At 44.8% G+C, this 20292-nt stretch overlaps 1 protein-coding gene across 3 annotated transcripts in view; it reads left to right on the forward strand.

Moving 5' to 3' along the window:
- The window catches only part of SLC4A5 (solute carrier family 4 member 5), a 123670-nt gene that overhangs the window by 83640 nt on the left and 19738 nt on the right, over positions 1 to 20292 (forward strand). For all 3 annotated transcript variants that reach the window (XM_043536244.1, XM_043536246.1, XM_043536247.1), the window contains 8 exons: positions 8211 to 8272; positions 10278 to 10478; positions 12065 to 12178; positions 12926 to 13039; positions 14479 to 14640; positions 15814 to 15992; positions 17933 to 18005; positions 19648 to 19716. In XM_043536244.1, coding sequence (XP_043392179.1) covers positions 8211 to 8272; positions 10278 to 10478; positions 12065 to 12178; positions 12926 to 13039; positions 14479 to 14640; positions 15814 to 15992; positions 17933 to 18005; positions 19648 to 19716 — 974 coding nt within the window. The remainder of the gene's footprint in view (positions 1 to 8210; positions 8273 to 10277; positions 10479 to 12064; positions 12179 to 12925; positions 13040 to 14478; positions 14641 to 15813; positions 15993 to 17932; positions 18006 to 19647; positions 19717 to 20292) is intronic.

The following is a 20292-nucleotide window of genomic DNA, read 5'->3' on the forward strand; positions in this document are numbered from 1 at the left end:
GCACCTTAGAGACAAACAAATTTATTTGAGCATAAGCTTTCGTGAGCTACAGCTCACTTCATTGGATGCGTGCAGTGGAAAATACAATGGGGAGATTTTATATACACAGAGAGCACGAAACAATGGGTGTTACCATTCACACTGTAACGAGAGTAATCAGGCTGTACCGTGATGTCACGATTTCACTTGTGAAACTGTGGACTGTGCCACCAGCTTTATGTGTGTTTTCTTTTTCCTCTTATGAAGAGTGTCAGTGTGTTGACATGTTAATTGACAATAATTATAACAATCTTGCAGCCATTCAGCTCCAAACTAAGGGCTTGACCCTGCAAGGGCTGAGCACTTGGGCATGATCTAGTGAAAGTCTTAAGATGCACTTAAAGTTAAGCACAGAAGTAGCCTGACTGAAGTCGTCAATGAAACTATGCAGATGTTTAAAGTTAAGCACATCTTTAAGTGTTCTGCTGAATTCAGCTAGAATGCTTGATAGAGGCTTAAATCCATATAGGACTCTCCACTCACATTCCCCATATCTGGAGAGTCTTAGGGACTATATTTGTTTCCTTTCAAGCTAAGCAGGCAGAAACATGCTACTGACTGCTGCAAGTTCTTCCCGGGTTGTTCTGGTCTGGAAGCATCTCTATGTTTTTTTTCCCATCGGTTCATTCAGGGCTAGCCTATATTACCGCATTACTTCGGCCCACTGGAGCACATCTGGCAAAGATGCACCGTGGAAACAGGAGAGCTCTCTCCTGTCAGCAGCATTACTCCACCTCCATGAGAGGGGGAAGCCATGTCTGCAGGAGAGTGTCTCTCGCTGACCTAGCGCGGCGTGGACACCGCTATAAGTCGACTTACGTCGCTCAGAGGCTTTTTCACATGCCTGAGCGACATAACTGACATCGACTTAAGCGGTAGTGGAGACAAGCCCTCAGCGAAGACAAGAAAAAGTTCATGGACTCTTGGAATTCTTCAGTGGTGTCATTATTGTGTTTTCTCGTGTTGACAGCACCCTGCTCTGCATTGCAGTGGCTGTTTTGCTTTGTGGTTAAGGCCCTATGGTCATCCTGCCAAATCGTCTTGCTGAAACTTCAGTTTGCACCTTTGTGCTGACTGTAGAAAAAAGTAATATCCCATCTCGAAATCTGTCCGCAGTGAAGTGCATCACTGAACATTTGTGCACAGTTTGGTTTGTTTGGTCCTTTGCCATCTTTACTCTTGTAAAATCATAGAAACTACTGACTTTGATTTCCATATCCTCAGCCAGTGCAGGCTTGTTTCCTACAGTGTGTTCTAAAATGTCTTGGCCAAAGCTGGTAAACGGGTCTGATCCGAATATTAAATCTGCTGAGCAGTAAATGCTGCCACTGAAGCATTTAGCTGGCTTTGCTCGTGTTTAAATATTGGTTTGTTGAAGTGTTTTTTCCTGCATCAGTAGCAAGTAACCTTTCAGAAAGACCTGCTGTCAGCATAAGCATTCTTCCTCTTTTTTGTAGGAATATAAGAATGCCCATATACCAAACAGAACAATTGTCCATCAACCCAGGTCTCTAATATCCTATCTCTAGCATCCTTTACTAGATGCTTCAGAGGAAATTGAAAAATTCCTGGTCCAGTACACAATTGCATTCAGTCCAGTTCTGCAGAAACCCGCTGGATTGTCTCCTTGCCAGGCAGTAATCAGTGGTATTCTGTTCTCACTTGATTCACGTGTATCCTTTTTTCAGTGGTACAATGCAGCAGTGTGCTTTGAAGTACCAGTCTGCCATTGCAGTGTTGGTATTGGAGCTTGGTGTAGTGGTTAGAGCAGAAAGAACAGGAGGACTTGTGGCACCTTAGAGACTAACAAATTTATTAGAGCAGGGAACTCGGAGCTAGGACTTTTGGGTCCTATCCTTAGCTCTGCCACAGAAGCGCTGTGTGTGCATGGGCACATTACTCAGTTTACCTAATGAAGCATTGGCACTTCAAGGGTAATATACTTGGTGCACGGGGATCACTGGAGCTATGTTTCTCCATGGTGTACATGATACATCAGGTAATCAAGGCAGCTAGTGAGAGAGGGCAAGGGAAATTTCCACAATATATATTAAAGGCCGAGTAGAGCGGTAATCCAATGGCAGTTCTGGGAACGCGCACAGGAATGCGGGGATCTGCAGGTGCATTAAGATGCAGAACTGTTTCTGACAACTCCTACTGGCAGATGGGATCCTGTTAGTTCCCACTTACAGTATTAGAGGGGCAAAAAGAACTAGGGCCTGAGACAGTGTGTGGTCCTCTAGGGTAAAAACTATAGGGAACAACCCTACAGAAAGCTTAAGAGATTTATGTTTGGTTGTTATAAGATAACAGTAAAGACGGACTCCAGGAAGTGGAGGAGGTAAGTTTGGACCAGGTCTGGGGTGTGCATGTCCTGTTTGCAGCAGAGTGGGAACTTGGCCTACGGGCAATTTCCGTTAGCTACCTTGCTGACACGTACCTTCACTTTCTCTAAATGGGGACAGAAAACAGCAGCTCTTTTCTTTCTGAAAAACAAACAAAATATTTTCTCTGACTTGGAATTTACAGTTTAATCTGATTGGAAACATGTTCCTGTTAACATGCAATTGGTGAGGTCACCTCAGGGATATGTACAGTGCCATCCTGAAAGATGCATGTCAAACGTTGCCTGCTGGTGTCTGCCAGTAATTCTCCGGCAGAACACTGAGTACGTGACACAACCATATGGAATGCAGACGGAGAGACAGAGGAAGCTAGAGAAGGCAACCAGCCCCCTTGCAAGTCTCTGTCCTTTTGTTGATTTAGGAATAACATACTACCTGGTTTGGGCTACTGGCTCCTATGTATTTTTACTGCCAATTCCAAGTCCTGCTAGCTACTACACTTCGTGCAACCTCTAGGTCACATACCATTTCCAGTTTCTTCCCTTCAGAATCATCCATTTGGGCTGGCTGGAAAATTCTCCATCTGAATTTTTGTCTAATGGAAAACTGGATTTTTTTGACCAAAAATGAACATTTTACCAAAAAGTGCCTATGTTTCTTGAAAAATTTCAGTTTCTCATTGGAAAACTAAAGTCTTAACAAACACACTTTTTTCAAATTTTTTGGCCAAAATTTTATTCGTTTTCAGTTGCCAAAAACTGGGGGGAAATCAGGGGTTTTTTTAATGAAAAGTCGGAATTTTCTGCCCTTCATTTTCCAACCAGCTCTTTCATGCATATCTCAGTGAATTCCCTTCCTGTTTGGAGAAACTGTCAAATATTTTAAAGCAAAAGTTTGGATTTTGTTTGAAAGAACCACAACTAATATGACTAGAAAGATTTTCAGGACACTTACATTTCAAGGAAAACAGGAGGAATTTGCATTGACCCCTTCCCCCTCATTTTTAAAGAAAGCTTATGCTCAAATAAATTGGTTAGTCTCTAAGGTGCCACAAGTACTCCTTCATCATCCTACAGTTTTAGAAACTCAAACATAAATCATCATCCTAGTGCAAATAAGACAGAAAGTGAAACTTAACATAAATACACTGAAACTGAGCAGTCTAGTTTCACTGAGTCTAAACTGAGTTGAATCCATGCAAATAAAATTCGTGAATAATGAAAAGTAAATTCATTTTTTATATTCCAGTTTTAATCACATATCACAAGATTTTTTTTAATATATTAATTTAATCTTGAAAGTGCCTCTTAAATTTCAGTCTGCATAAACGGTTCGTTTATTTAGCTCTTTTTTGCAGTGAAAATTGAGTCATTCCTGAGATTGAAAAATCGTCTGTCTTTGCAAAAATGTTGCCTATTTGTTTGGCAGGAAAATCAAGCCTCTTAAACTGGCTTAGAAATTCTAACTTTTTTCTTTTCCAGGTCTATTTTTAATCACTTTTCTTAAATCTTCCCACATTTTAAAACTCTGACTAGAGAGGCTGCAATTTCTTGCTGCCAGAGGATCAAATTCTGTTCTTGGTGAAGTCACTGCATATCTGGAGTCACTCCAGAGACTTCAGTGGAGTGATTCTCATTTCAACTGATGTAAGGACCTGATGCTGTAGAAGCCTGCGGTGGTGCAGGATCAGGCCCTCCCAGAGAGCAGAATTTGACCCTTTGAGTCGTCTTTTCTGAAACAGCACTTCCCACTCAGTGGCCACAGGTCTGCTAGCCTGTTAGCAATAGCAGGGTCTGAAAAAGTGCTTGCCCTCCCTGGGCACAGTCTGGGTGACCTTGTGAAGCATTAAATATAAAAAAGAGAAATCTGAAGAGAGGGCCCTGTCTCTGTCTGGTGCAATGCAGAGGGAGAAAAGGACCGTTTCAAAAAAGAAATGGACTATCATGTGTGCAAAGTTACCACAAAAATATTCCCAAAACAATGGTGAACTTTTCCAGTTTGATTAAATGTTGCATATACACGCAACTTTCTGCACAAATTTGCTAACACTTTCTTTTCCGTACATTGCTGAGCAATACCCAAATGGAAGGCATCAGTAGACAGAGGCAACAGCCGTGGAAGCTGAAATCCACTAGTGAGCCAAAGGACAGGTGTGGCCGTGCAGGCTTGCCCCGTGCAATCCCGGAGACATCACTCAGTTCTGACTGGGAAAAACTCCAAGCATGGAGTTACATTGGTTTAAAATCAGTGTGAGAACAGAATCAGGTCCTTCATCTCTAGGGATGATTTGCTAGCATAGTCTCCATGGCTCATTTGACTTCTGAGATGGCCCATCTATTACAACCAGTTGTAATGGTGGGTTAGTGGGTTCCCGCAAACTGCTCTGAAACCCACACATTTCACATGTGTTTCCTGTGAACACCATCTGGGATCCAGGTTTGAACTAGAGGGAACTAAATCAACTCGTCTGATTTCTGAGGACATTAGCACAAAAGAATGTTTCTTTTTGGCTTCATCATCATCATCTTTTCAGCAGGATGGTCTCCTGTAGTAATAGCTTCCTTTGAACCCAAACCCATATCGGGGTGTAGTGACAGGTGAACTATACAGAAGCTCGTGGGAGTCACAGGGCACTTTCTGCCTTTGGACTGTGTCTAAACAACACGATCTAGCCCACGGAGACTGAATTACTCTCACACCTAGAAGCAGTCCCTTCAGGACAGAGTTTGAGGCATGTTGGCCAAGTCTGTGTGGACAGCTAACCTTCTTTTCATCCATGCAGTATCTGTTCTGTGGACAAAGGATTTCAGTCTCCAGAGCTGTCAAGCTGGCATCTTTTTACCATCACTGAGTTAATTTAAAAATAAAATGTATTTTAAGTGACTTAAATCTGAGCTGAGCAAATCAAAACCACACGTATCTCCTTTGTTACACGCAAACCCCCAAGTCCACATGGAAACCCCCTTCTCCTCTAGAAGTTTTTCTACGCTGTAAACCCTCAATCTCCTCCCAACAGCAGCAACATTTAGACTTGATCTTTCACCCGGGTTGCTCTGGGCATCTAATAAAGTGGTCTCCGATTTGGACATTTCACTCTTCCAGATATTGAGAGCGTGTTAATCTCCTTTTGGTCCTTTTATTTATTTTTGTTAGTTCTGATTTTTGACTATTGTAACTGATTTGTACCATATTTGTCTCTGCTGCACACATCTATTTGGCTGCTTTCAATCTCAAGTGAGTATCGCTTTATAAATATTAAAATTATTTAATATTTGATACTCTTACCCTTTTGTTTTATTTTTATTTTTTTAATGTTTCCTACTTTTATCTCGAGTCCAATATATCCATTTGTGTAAAGCACTTTTATGGGCCTTCTCAGAAAAATACAGCCAATGCTACAGTATTCTTTAAGATGGGCAATGAACAATTTAAAGCAGTAGAAATTGCAAATATGTCTGGTTCTGGAAAAGCTAAAGGTTATCGAAAGAAACCTTTAACATTGTAAAGTCTGGAGTTAATCGAACCAAAAGTCACATTAGTTCAGTTTTCCCTTCCTTTTTCTCTGGTGGTGGAGTATTGTTTTGGTAGCACCAAGGGCTCTGATTCTAACCCAGCAATCACTTCTCCTTCATTAATTATCCTGTGTAGTTCATCGGGGAAAGGAATGACAGTATCTTGAGGCAGGACATTAGATGTTATGTGTTTGCCACCTTCAGAATTATAGAAATGTTGGGCTGGAAGGGACCTCAAGAGGTCATCTGGTGCAGTCCCTTGAGCTGAGGCAGGACCAAGTCAACTTTCGACCATCCCTGACAGGTGTCTGTCTAACCAGTTCTTAAAGACCTCCACTGATGGGGATTCCATGACCTCCCTTGGAAGCCTATTCCAGTGGCTAACTCTCCTTATAGTTAAACAGTTTTTCCTAATATCTAATCTAAATCTCCCTTGCGGCAGATTAAGCCCATTACTCTTCATTCTGCCTGCAGTGGTCATGGAGAACAACTGATCACTGCCCTCTTTATAACAACCTTTAACATAGATGAAGAATTGTTACCTGGATTGGGCGGCACATGGAGACTACAGCTCCCATGATGAATCCATGCCTGCCAAAAGAAACCTCATGACTTTAACAAGTTCATCTGCAGCAGTGGGAAAATTAGGTTCAAAACCCATGTAAATTATGCATAGGGTAAATTCATCCTTCTGCAGGGTATTCTTTAAGCAGGCAGTGGATGTCGCTTACAACAGAAATTCACAGCTCGTGTTCAGTTCCTACCTCTGAGTCATTCTGCCTCCTTTGGAAAGTCACTTAATCTCTCTGTGCTTCAGTTTCCCCATCTGTACAATGGGTGGAATAATACCGACATACCAAGAATGTTGCCACTTAGTTAAGCCCTTTAAAATCCTCCAGGAAAAGGCTCCAGAGAAGTACTTTAAGTACCATCCTTAGTGCTGTGGTTTGGTTTTTCTCCATTCAGGTTTCCAAGTGTGAGAGAGTGCATTCTCTCGCCATCCATTTTCTCCTTTAAAAGGGCTGGGTGGGGTTAGAGAGGGGAAGCCTCTTTCTTGCAGCGAGAGTCCAGGATGGCAACGGAAGAGATTCACCCTAGGTGAGAGGTGACCTGTTGAGCAAAAGCAGCTTCTGGAGAGAGAAGGGTTTCTTTTTCCCCAGCTTGTTTCTAAAAAGGTGGCCCCAGTGGATCTCTCCAAACGCCACAAAGTTCTTACAGAAGGAGTGACCCTCTAAGAATGAGGGTAAGACCTGCTCCAGGAGAAAGAGACATTGGGTTCTCTCCAGCGCCCCCTCCCCCAGGAATGGCAATTCTTTCAGATGGACATCTTACCTTTCAAACTATGATTCCCTGCCCCATACCACATACAGAAAAGCGAAGGCTTTGAAGAAGGAACCGCATCTGCGTCATGCGTTCTCTGAATTGGTGGTAAGCACAACTGTATATGTTATAATGGCAGAGAACACAATGAACAACTGAGGGGACATTCAGCAAGCTGGAAGAGGGTGGCAGGGGGCATGGCTTGATTTGATTCGGGGGGGCTCCCATTGGTATATATCCCTGGAAGCTACCAAAAAACCAAAACGGGTTCTGTGTATTTATATGGCCACTCTTTTCTTTAGGCTGGGAGGCAGTGCTTCTGACTGTGGTCTAGCTAGCAGCCGAATGTGGTCCATGGACCGAATGTGGTCATTTAAAGTGGAGGGGAAGCCCATTGACACCACAAATCCCAAGATGCCTGGGAGCTGAGTCGGAGGTCACGTGACCTGTTGTCTCCATGGGCTGCCCCTCCTCGGATAACTGAAGGAAGATACAATAGATGTTCTTACAATTAAGTGCATCTCTCAGGCTCCTGGCAAGTTGCTAATGCAGCCCTCGGGGGTTATTTTCTGGTCTAAATGGAAGGCCACACACCGTATTAATCAGGGAGAAGTCGCTGCTGGAGTTAGAACCAGGGTTTACACTCTAGCTCCCAAAATCTGTGTTCTGCCCTTCGTGCTGGGTTTCACTCCTGGATCCCGTCCCCCTCCCTTCCCAACAGGTCTGTAATAATGTGCTTATCCTGGACTTCATTACATTCTTTCCCTTCCGTGTAGACAGAACTGTCTAAATGGCCCATAGCTGTGTGCGCCGCTAGGTAACCCTTGCTGGGAACTGAACACAGAGTTTTTTGCTCTCTCCTGGGAATGGAAGGGCGGTTACTGGTTCGAGCCAGCAGGGTCCGCTAGGCTTAAACAGGATTTCCATGCTGGGTTGAACTTGACTATTTGTTTTCATATATATAAAACCTTAATAACAAACCCCTTTTCTGCAGTGAATACAACATTGTTCAATGCTTCAGCTCCGCTCGCACCAAACAACACTAACGTTTCTGTGGTAAGTAGTTTTGTTTTATGTATATTCAAGTAGGGAGTAGCCGAGCCCTCTGGATCCTTTCTTAGCCCAGAAAGAAAGGAAGTGGGACACATGGGGATCCACCAGTTAAATCAGTCACTCAGTCTTCTTCCAGGGATGCTATCAAAGCCTACAGCGATCTCTTTAGAAATCAACTTTTTAGTTATATGACTTGCCAACCAAATGAATTAAATCACGGCATGGAATTAATGCTCGGCTTTGGGGAAGGAGCGGAATGGGAACTGTGTGTCTCTTCCTTCGAGTTGCAATGGCCTGGCGACATCCCCTTCATGTGCCCAAGCAGGATATTATAAACCACCAAAGAACAGACTGCAGGCGAAGAATCCACAGCAGTGCACCCTGGGTTGGTTTAATCTCCCCTGTGTGTGCAGTGCAGGCATAATCCGTCAAGCACTTATAAAGCGTGTACCTCACCATTGAATGTGAGGCCTCTCTGTGCGCCTACTTGCACTGGCTTATTTAAGCCAGCGCAGACCTCTGTGTGGACACGCTTATTTCCATTTAAGAGCAGTTTATTTCAGTTGAATTTAAAGCTGTTCCTAGCTGACTTAATTGAAATTGAAGAGCCTGGTTTAAACTGAAAAAAGCCCCTCCACAGCGGTTTAACTCAATTTAAAATCACACTTTCAGTTAAACCAGTGAAACTGTGTGCTGGGGCTTCAGGAGCTCCCAACCACCTGGGACATGCACCAGAGCAAGGGTTTGACTACGCACGGGTTATTCAGGAGTAGCTATTAGACTTTAAATTCACACCCTACCTTAGTCCTAGTTAACTTTCGAGTGTAGACAAGCCCTTAGAAAAGTTGCACCAGTTTAGGGCTTGTCTACCCTCACAAGTTAGAATAAGTAGAGAATCCAAGACCGTGGAACAGATAGTTACTTTTATATTGGTGTGTATTTTACACTAGCCAAGATACGAACAATGGTCATGACTTTCAGAAGTTGTGAGTAATCCTGGGTGCCCCAGCTTGTGGGTGCCCAACTTGAGACACCTTAAAGAAGTCTGACATTCACAGGCGGGAGCTGAGCACTTTCCAAAAATCAGGCCCTTTTTAGCGGTCTCAAGTTGGGGAATCCAAAAATCACTCGGCACTTTTTGAAAATATTTTCATATCTGGGCACCAGACAAGCACTGAATGCCTCATTATTAAGAGACATGGTTCTTATCTGGTTTAATTCCACTGAAGTTTAATGTCATGAAAGTGGTCACCCTTAACAACTTGCCAATTTTGCCATTGGATAAAGGGATATTGTTACTTCTATTTACAGTTATCCTTATACTTACTGTAGGAAATACGTTGAATACTACGAATTCTGAGCCAAGTTCTTACGGGTGACTATGATTATAGAATCATAGAATATCAGGGTTGGAAGGGACCTCAGGAGGTCATCTAGTCCAACCCCCTGCTCAAAGCAGGACCGATCCCCAATTAAATCATCCCAGCCAGGGCTTTGTCAAGCCTGACCTTAAAAACTTCTAAGGAAGGAGATTCCACCACCTCCTTAGGTAACGCATTCCAGTGTTTCATCACCCTCCTCGTGAAAAAGTTTTTCCTAATATCCAACCTAAATCTCCCCCACTGCAACTTGAGACCATTACTCCTTGTTCTGTCATCTGCTACCACTGAGAACAGTCTAGATCCATCCTCTTTGGAACCCCCTTTCAGGTAGTTGAAAGCAGCTATCAAATCCCCCCTCATTCTTCTCTTCCGTAGACTAAACATCCCCAGTTCCCTCAGCCTCTCCTCATAACTGATGTGTTCCAGTCCCCTAATCATTTTTGTTACCCTCCACTGCTCTGTGATGCGTTGCTCTGTATATTTTATAGAGCACTTTAACTTTCCCCAGAATTGTAGTGGCGCTCCTAAGCAGTGCCATGTGACTAATTGCATTTGCCTGCACACGAGAATTGCTCAATGTATTAATAAGTATTTTGGTTTATTCTCTTCAACATTTCGATTCCAAGTACAATGCTATTAACGTAACAGCTCTGGACTGGACCCAGCTGAGTAAGAAGGAATGTCTAAAGTATGGCGGAAGCCTAGTAGGGAAATCCTGTAAATTTGTTCCTGACTTAGCCCTCATGTCCTTCATCCTCTTCTTTGGGACTTATTCCATGACTGTAACGCTGAAGAAATTTAAGTTCAGTCGCTACTTTCCTACAAAGGTAAGAAAAAATACAAAGCCCATGAAACCCATCTGTAGTTCAGTTTCCACCAAAACCTGTAAGCTGGTCCCTTTTGGAGAGACACGGGGAACTTGAAATACAGATCATGGCCTCCAGTCCTGCATTTGGATCTGCATGGACAGACTCTTATGCCTGGGTGTTGTCCCATCAAAGTCAGAGGGCTTCTCTATAGGCACAAAGGTCGACTCGGTCAGATCTAATTGCAGGATCAGGGTCTTATTGAAGAAATGTGCGGGTCAGAGAGGGGAGGGGAGAATATGAAAAAGAAGAAGTAGAAGCATGCAAGATTTCTAGTTTGGGTGTTTGGGGTTGGGGTTTTTTTTTTTTTTTATTATGAACATCTCTTTAGCTTGCCCCATGATTTGTAATTAGACACCTGTTCAAAGGAAATGTGCAATACAGTACAGAAGATTAATTTTATTTTATAGAAATCCATGCAAACATTTTCATATTAGCTTTTATCCTTCCCTTCCACACACTTTATTTTACAGCAACAAAATTCTGAGCTTAACCTATTCAGCAGGTGTCCTTTAGATTATTAAAAATGAAAGAATGTTAAAATCCAGTATGCTGCTTGCTATGGATGTTCTTTGTTGGGTTTTGCATTTCACCTACTTTGGACAATGAAAATCTGTGAAGCCAGTTCTGCGTTTATTTATGGTCCATTTCACTTTTGGATGTAGCAATATTGGGCTGCAAACACTGCATACTGCTTTCATTAGGATGCCTTTTTTGAGTTGTGGGAACATTTTTATTAGTCATAGCTTTCATAATGGCAAGTTTTTAACATTTAAAATTCAGGATAAATTTAAGATGCCCATATACTTTTCACTTCCCATTTCTGTGAAGTCTGCGTCTCTCTAAAAGATTCTTGAACTTTTTCTATGCATACAATTCATGTACAAGTAGCAGAATCCGAGCCACCATGAGCTGATATTTCTGCCAACTGCAGAATTACAAGGAATAGAGGCTGATCCATGTTTCTGGGTTTATTTTTTCTACATCTGACAAGTGAACGTTCTTGAAACTTTGCATTAACTTGCTGGAAAACTACAAGTTGCTGCCATTTAAAAACCCTCTTCCAGATTTCAGTTGAGGATTTGATGTTTTAATAAAGCAATGTGCCCATATTGCCAACCTGAAATCATAAGCTTTTTTTTTTTTAACTGTTTTGTTTTAATTTGCCTTCTGATTTGTGAGCTTTTAAGCTGCGCTTGGTCACATTTCCAAGCTTTTCTCCACAACCAGAAGGACTAGGAACATTTAAATGAAAGCTGAGAGTCTCACATATTCACATGACTCCAGGAGCTTGGGATTTAATAAAACCAGCATGTATTGTGAGACGAGCAACAAAATCACGAGAACTGGTAATGCTGATGTGGATGCTCTGACTTACCCCAGTGCAAATCAGAAGTAACTCCTTTGACATCAAGAGAGTTACACCTGTATGAGAAGGAGATCAGGCATGTGTGTCTCTTAATGTCCCCGTGGTGTACTGCATGCTTGGAGATCTGTAAACCACCCTGTTTAACCAGCCTTTCCCTCCCAACCCCATCTGCCTCCAGGTCAGGGCCTTCATTGCTGATTTTTCCATTGTCTTCTCCATTCTGCTGTTCTGTGGAATAGATGCCTGGTTTGGCCTGGACACTCCAAAGCTGCATGTTCCCAGTATAATTAAGGTTTGAATGTAGCAGTTTTGAAATTCTTTCCTCTCCTGATTTCTGTCCCTTCCAATTCCTTTCCAGCTAACCCTTGAGACTGTCCTTCCAACAGCTACATTAGGAATGGGATGAAAGGGATTCAGTTTTCAAGACACTTTATTGGCTGATCTGATTTTTCAGTGGCAAAATTATTGGCAAAAACATTTCTTGAGCACCCCATCTCCCCCAGCCATCAAATTTATGGACATTGAACATCCAGCCTCAGTGATATATGTGCAAACATCACATAGAAGGAAGTTTATCCCCTGGCACACAATATACATTGATTAGAGCAGGGGATGGGAAGGATGGGTCAGTGGTTAAGGAGCCAGGATGGGATTAGACCTGTGGTCAATTCCCTGCTCTGCCACAGACTTTTTATGTGACCTCGGGCAAGTCACTTAGCCTCTCTGTGCCTCAGTTTCCCCTCTGTAATATGGGGATAATAGCATCCCCATTAAAGAATGGAAGGTGCTCACAAGGTAACAGTGTCCATATGAGTACCTTAGGTAGATATTAATGATTCACTCGGAAATGACTCCAACTCTGGCTGATGCAAGCTGATACTGATCTCAGTAGATACCCATTCCATTTCTCTGTTGAAATGAATCAGCTAACACTGTGTCTCACACGAATTATTTTCATTCTCTGATTAATGCTCGAACTCCGCCACTTTTCTGCCTTTTCTTTGTGTTTGATTTGTGCTCTCTCTCTCTCTCTCTGTAGCTACGCAAACTTATTAGTGACTTCTCTATCTTCATGTCCATACTAATGTTCGTTGGTCTCGATGTATTGTTTGGACTGAATACTCCTAAACTGCAAGTGCCTACCGATTTTAAGGTAAAATCACTAGCGTCCCTTTCGAAGTATTCAGCTCTCTCTGACAAGATGCATATTGTTACAAATCTGCAGCTGTGTTAGGATGTCACAGTTAGTTATTATTGCTGTTAATTATTTTATGAGCATAGCGCCAGGGGGGAGGGTGGGAAGAGTGGAAGGAACTATCCTGTTCAAGGCACCATCTTGCTAGTTGTCGTACAAACACAGAACAAAGGCACTGTCCCTGCCCCAAAGAGCTTACACTCGAAGGGTATGTCTACGCTGTGGAGACTATCGGGGTACAGCTAGGTCGCCAAAGCTATGCCTCTCTAACCCCTTAAAGAAAAGGAAGACTTGTGGCACCTTAGAGACTAACCAATTTATTTGAGCATAAGCTTTCGTGAGCTACAGCTCACTTCATCGGATGCATTCAGTGGAAAATACAGTGAGGAGATTTATATACACACAGAACATGAAAAAATGGGTGGTGTTATACACACTGTAAGGAGAGTGATCACTTAAGATCACACCCCTGATGGATGTAGCTATGTTGACCTCACTTTTAAGTGTAGACCAAGCCTAAGTGTAAAGCTATGTCTACACTACAGACTTCTGTCGGGCAGGGATGTGAAGAGGTGTGATTCCGGACCGACAGGGTAGTGCCGGCAAAAGCCTCTAGTGTAGACACTGCGCTTTTACCACTCTAGCTTGTTTCACTCGTGTGAGGTGGTTTAACAATGCCAGTCCAGAGCACAGCTTTGCTGACCTAAGCAGTGTCTGTGCCAGGAGCGCTTTGCCCATATGGCATACCAGTACTCTTACACCAGGAAAGTGCTCCTAGTGTAGACGTGGCCTGTCGGGGCTAGTCAATGCTACACAGACTAGAGCTCACACACCTAACCAACATAGCTATGCTGCTAAAACTTTGTCGTGTAGACCGGGCCATGCAGTAGACGGATAGGGGAGCACGAGAAGCAATGAGACAATGCTTGTGACTATGCTCTGCACCAGGGTTGTTCAGAAAACCATGCTGAAATGGGGACAGAATGCCCGCAGCACTTCTGGCTGCCAAAGCCTAGACCCCTAACACTTGAGCTAAAGGAGGATCCCTTGAATGTTAGCGGCACAGTGCCTGTGGCTATGACCCACATTTGAGCAATTCTCATTCCATCCAGTAGGGGGAAGTGATGTGCATACCTGCTAGCCAGTTCACCACACTGTGATTGTGGGTTAGAATGGTTATCCAGTGGTTCAGGAGGGTGGTGGTCAGTGCCCAATGCGGATTAGGTTCCGATTGTCCTGGAACAAGATTACGCTCACAACAGACTCCGGTTTTTGTATTCTTCCAAGATTTCATACAAATTTGCCCAAATGCAATGGCATTTTCTTGAAATGTAATTTTTATGACCCAGAATCAGAATGCAGCATGCAATAACCCTTGCCTTGCTCTATGTTTTTAGCCCACTCGCTTAGATCGAGGATGGTTTGTGTTCCCGTTCGGTAAGAATCCATGGTGGATCTACTTGGCCAGCGCCCTTCCAGCTCTGCTGGTTACCATCTTGATCTTCATGGACCAGCAAATCACAGCCGTCATAGTCAATAGGAAGGAGCACAAACTGAGGGTATGGCTTTTAATAGTATCTGGAACTGGTGTAAACCTATTCAACAAACCATAGAACAGACAGAAATGGGGCCATCTTCTACCCTTGATTACACATGTGCTTCAACAGAAGTAACCGGGCACATGTAAGGATAGAATTTGGTGCTCTATGGACATTGGAATCAATGCTTACCTCTCCGTTTGTTCATCTGAGGTGAGCTTCGCCCCTGGACAGGACTATGCTAGTCAAAACTAGGGTCTAGGTGGGATTCAAGAGGTTCATGAATGCTGTGCTGCTCTTCAAGTGTGGTGTGTCCTGGTGCCTTCTAAAGTGTGTTCTCTAGAGAAATGACTCTTAAATCTTGGAGCAATCTAGACAGACGATTGGGATTTGGGGTGTGAGCTCTGCTTTGTGCAGATTATGAAAGGGTGAACTAGCAAGGTCCTACTACAGCAGAATTCCAGCGTAGCACCCACCATATGGCCACTAAAATTATGGCTGTTTTGTTTACCTCTTGGATCTTAATGCCAGGGATTAGCTGCAAAAACCGAGCTCTTTAATTATCAAGATAATAAGGTATGGGAGGGATATAAACCAAACTCTGACAGGAGGTCAGGGACGCAACTGCAAATGATTCCATAATTGTCCACGCAGGGCTATCTTACACCTTCCTCTGAAGCAGCGGATACTGCCCCGCTGTCAGAGACAGGATGCTGGGCAATGTGGACTGCTGGTTTGATCCAGTCTGGCAGTTAGAGAATCCGCTCTTTGGGACAGGCGCTATCTTATTGTTCTGTTTGTATAGTGCCTGGCACAGCGGGGTCCATGACTGGGGTTCCTAGGAGCTGCAGGAATACAAATAAATCATAATTCCTGTGTTCTCCTCAAACTGGTTCTATTTTCAGGTGCAAAACCCTTACATTTCATTGGGGTTTTTTGGTGAAATTAGAGCACTTCTGAAATGTCAAGGGAGAAAAGCTCAGTCTGTGTAGTTCTTTAGACAGGGATGTTCAAAGGCACTGAAGGGAGTTTGGTCTCCAACTTCCACTGCAACTCAATGGGAGATGGGTGCCGAGTTCCCTTGCTCTCCTCTTGAAAATCCCCCCTTGGGAGCGTGTTAAACATTTCAACCTCTGGAGCAGAGAGGATGGGGTCAGGCCCCCGTTGCCTAACCAGGAACCTGCTCTGTTGCAGAAAGCGGCAGGCTATCACCTGGACTTGTTCTGGGTGGGGGTCCTGATGGCCGTGTGCTCGTTCATGGGGCTGCCTTGGTATGTGGCGGCCACGGTCATTTCCATAGCCCACATCGACAGCTTAAAGATGGAGACGGAGACCAGCGCACCAGGGGAGCAGCCACAGTTCCTGGGAGTGAGGTGAGGGCTCTCACAAGGCCATGCCACTATCCGTTCACATCCAAGTCTAGCGTGCAGCTACCTTGGTTCGGAGAGCGGAGGCCGAGGGCGCCACGTAGCAGCATGCAGGTCGGGTAGGTTGTAATCCCGGCATGCTTCTAGCTACAGAAATGGGAGCCACGTTTCCAGCACTGTATTTTGAGAGCTGTATTTTGCACCACCTCATTGCAGGGCAGTAAATTTTGGGCGCCTGCAAAGCGATTCCATTAAGGGCCTCTGGGTGCAATGGGCAGGGTGCTGCATGCAAACCCTTTTCCTCCCCACCTGCCCCAAATCTCTTTGCAGAAGGGGCAGACCTAAGTAATAGACCAGATTCTCTCCTGCCCTTTGTGCCTTTTGTAGCCACTGACTCCCATGCATAGCGGCTGTAAAACACCCCCAGACCAGAGCTCTCTGCGCTGGTGCTAGGTGTGTGTGGAACCCACTTCTTGCTCACTTTGCACCGGGGTAAATTGAGGTGTAAGGCCTGTGGAGAAGCGGGTCCAGAGGCTGGGCTGTGTTGGCAGTGTGTGTGGAGGAAGATGGGGGATAGTGGCCGGGGGGGATCCTGTAAAACAGGAAGGATGATAAGAAGTTCAGCCAAATTAAAATGGAAACCCCCTAATTCCCAAGCGCTCTCCATGACATCCAGCTCCTGCCCTGGACCACATGGACCATGAGCAGGAAACTCACACTAGTAATTCAGCCTATCCCTGGTGGGGTCCCCAAGCATCTGGTCTCTCCCTGTAGCTTCAGGTCCGGCAGCAATACCCCAACAGCCCCTGTCTCGCTGAGAGTAGATGTGTCACGATGGAGCATGGCAGAGGGAAAGACCCAGGATATACTGTGTGCCAGAGTGCACAAGGGGTTAAGTGCAGTGTGAACCAAAGACACTGCCACAGATGTGGAGCCCTGCCGCTCTAGCAGCAAAATCAGGAGAGGCCCAGGGTTGGCTGAATTTTGTCAGATTTACCAAAGGACGCAAGCCCCTTCTTCAAAAGGAGGCGAAATCTCATCGAAAGTCAGTGGGACATCAGAGCTTTCGCTCTTTGAGCTAAACTCCTGCCTGGTGATGTGATGACTTTGGGATTGGGAGTGCCACGGAAGTGCTTTTAAGGCCCTCTAAAATGTTGCAAACTGGGGGGGTTTGCAGGACGTGGTCTTGTGCCGGTGGGATCGAGGCAATCTCTGGATTTGTTTTGCCTAATGCTGAATCCTCTCAAACGCTGCGGGTTTTAAAGTTTGACTCAGACCTCAAAGGTTACTGGGGTTTATTTCTCACAAAGACAAGAATATGAGAGGGGGAGAGAAATTCAATAAAGAACTGGGTTGACAAACAGACCAGAGTAGGAGGGAGTTAAAGATCACACCAGGGAGACTGCAACAGGAGCAGAGAGCAGAAGAGAGGAATGTTGTAATGAAAACCTACCTAGAGGCAGGCTGGCTGGCTGTCTATCCCCATATATGTCCATCTGTCTAGATTCCTCTCTGTAGATATCTGGCAATATAACAGGGTCATCTTTAAAGGCCAGCGGGCCTGTGGCCAGCTTCAATTATCAGATCCAGCTGGAAGGGGTCAGGTGTTTTCTAAGAAGAGCTAAGAGAGCTCAGTTGGGAGGAGGGAGAGCTAGAGGTGGAGGTTAGTGCTTGTGGCAGGCACTGGAGTTAGGGGGAAGAGATGCATGGGGAAAGGCCCCTGGGTCCTGCGGCCTGCTTGGGTTGTGAGTTTTGTGTTTGAATGAATAAACCATGTTCTGGTGTTGGTCTTTCCTGGGCTGGGGAGACAGGCCAGCAGACCCACGCACGCCCATTGGTTCTCAATGTCCCAGCCGTTCATTTCATCCTAGGAACATAAGGCAAACACAAGAAGTTGTCCCACCCCGATGCCGCATTTCACTCTGCCTATCTTTGCTCTTTGCCAGGGAGCAGAGAGTCACCGGAATCATTGTCTTTGTCCTGACTGGGATATCGGTCTTCCTGGCTCCAATTCTGAAGGTAAAATTTCCTCTTTCTACTTCACATAACATTCTTCACTGCACAGTTTGCTGATGAAGGCCCAGGGGTCCAGTCAGCGTTCAGATACCTATAAGACACCAAGCAGAATACAGGTCTGTGCTGAACCAATGGCCCAGTGAGGTATTGTTGGATTACGGTGGAAAGCTCTTCTTCTTTTGCCTTCTGGATAACTGTGCCAGAGAAAGGTCTCGGAATCCCACAGTATATTATCCCATGCACTAGATCGTAGCCTGGCTCCCATTCCATTTTGACTCCATTTCTTGAAAGGGTAGGACATGCTCTCCTTTCTTGTGAAGTTATTGAGTTCTCTTTTAGACTGGCATGAAGTCCACCTAACACCCCGTTGACAGGTAACTACTGGAACAAATTGGGCTCGCTATGCTATGTGCCATGGTCACTCAGAACTTCATGTGAAGAGAACACAGATCCTTCTTCTCCTTGCCACTTGAGCTAAAGGAGAATCTTCTTTAGTGATATAGGGCCTATGACACACAGTTGTGCAGTTCTTTCTGTCTCATAGAAGGAACACTAATCAGTTGACCATAATAGTAATAGTCTCTTCTTGATATATGAGTACCAGATAAATTCAGGATGGCTTTGACTATTACAGGGTTTACAAATGAGTGTTAGCAATTATTTTCAGACAGTTACCATCAGATTTTCTAGGTCCTGTACAAACAGCAAACAGTGATCCGAAATGTAGTAAGACATTGTGGCCCTTGGTAGCTCACTAATGCAGTGGCAGATTAGCCCCTGGGCCAACGGGACCCATGCCCAGGGGCCCCGGGCCAATTGGTGGGCCCCGGAAAAATAGGTGCCCCCACCCACCAACCTGCTCCCCGTCAGGAGCACGGGAGGGAAGGGACGGTCCAGCCTGAACCTGAACGTCTGCGCTGCAAGTTTATAGCCCCTTTTAAAGCCCTATAGCTCAAGCTCTGCTGATCTGGGCCAGCCTCAGCTGTGCCGTGGGTCTTTTATCATAGTGTAGATCTGTATCCAGTAACTCAGTTCTGGGAACCTCAGCAGAGTGTCACATTGGCAGATGGTTTAGGGAGAATTCAGGACTGGGAAGCTGTTGGGGTCACCCAGCAAAAAGGAACTGGGCGGTGGGAGCCAGGGGGTAACTTGCATGCTGGCTGGCTGTGTCAGGGCTCTGAGCTATACCAGGATAGCATTTTACGGCACCCGGACTAACAGGGCAGGTGGTGACATGACCCCTTACAGGTGTGGCTTGACCTCCCCAAAACGTCAGAGCAGTATCCTGTTTGCTCAGCTCAGATGTGGTCCACTTCAAGTCAATCACAGTAGAAACGTTTGAACATTTTTACAAAAGGGGAAAAAACCTCCAAATGTAGGGCTCAATTGAGACTTTAGTAAGGGAGAGCGTGTGGCTGCATCTCCCCAGAAGCAACCCTGGGCATTCGTTGTGCCTCTTCTCTATATGGTATTTGTAGTACCCTGTCACTACAGCATCTATCTGCTTGATTGTGGACCAGGGTTGTTTTTCAGCCAGGATTTCCCCCGGATGTCGTTCTGGACAAACACTGCTAGAAATGTCCTTTCTGCAGTGGTTCACAGGAGACATCTAAGCACCGTGTGCTTGTTTTTCCTCTGCCCACAGTATATTCCGATGCCGGTGTTGTATGGTGTCTTTCTCTACATGGGAGTTGCCTCTCTGAATGGCATTCAGGTAAGAATTTAATCTGTGTTACTGAGCTTGTTCCCTTCATGTGCTGCTACCATATTCCCAGTCCCCATCTTTATGCTCCTCATCTGTTTACACCACTTTGATAAAAACTGACTCGTCTATTGCTCATACCAATGCTATTAGCTGCAGAGGAAACTGAATGGACCCACAGGCAACCTCCTGTATGGTTAAGGGTGCAATTGGGTCCTTCCAATTGCTAGAGAGATCTGTAGTCAAGGGGAGGCTCGGAGCACTGAGAGTAAATGAGATACACTTCTTGGGACCTCTGTCCGTTTTAGGGTTTGGCCCATCAGCATAGTATCTGAGCATTTTCCACATAAGGAAGATTGGCTATAAGAGAATTTCAGGGAGTCTGTGGCTCTTTGCCCTTCCTCAGTTATAGAAAGCTCTGCTTGGGGGAGAGGGAGAGGGCAGTGGTTGATGCTATGAACGCCATTCTGTTTATGGTGGAAAAGCTTTCTCAAATCCCTCTTCCCTTCCGGCGCATAATCCACCCCTCCCCATCACCTGCAGACTTGCCTTGCATTGGGAAACTGACACAGAACCTGGAGACCGAGT

This window comes from Chelonia mydas, chromosome 26 (assembly GCF_015237465.2).
Source record: "Chelonia mydas isolate rCheMyd1 chromosome 26, rCheMyd1.pri.v2, whole genome shotgun sequence".
In the NCBI taxonomy this organism is placed as follows: Eukaryota; Metazoa; Chordata; order Testudines; family Cheloniidae; genus Chelonia; species Chelonia mydas.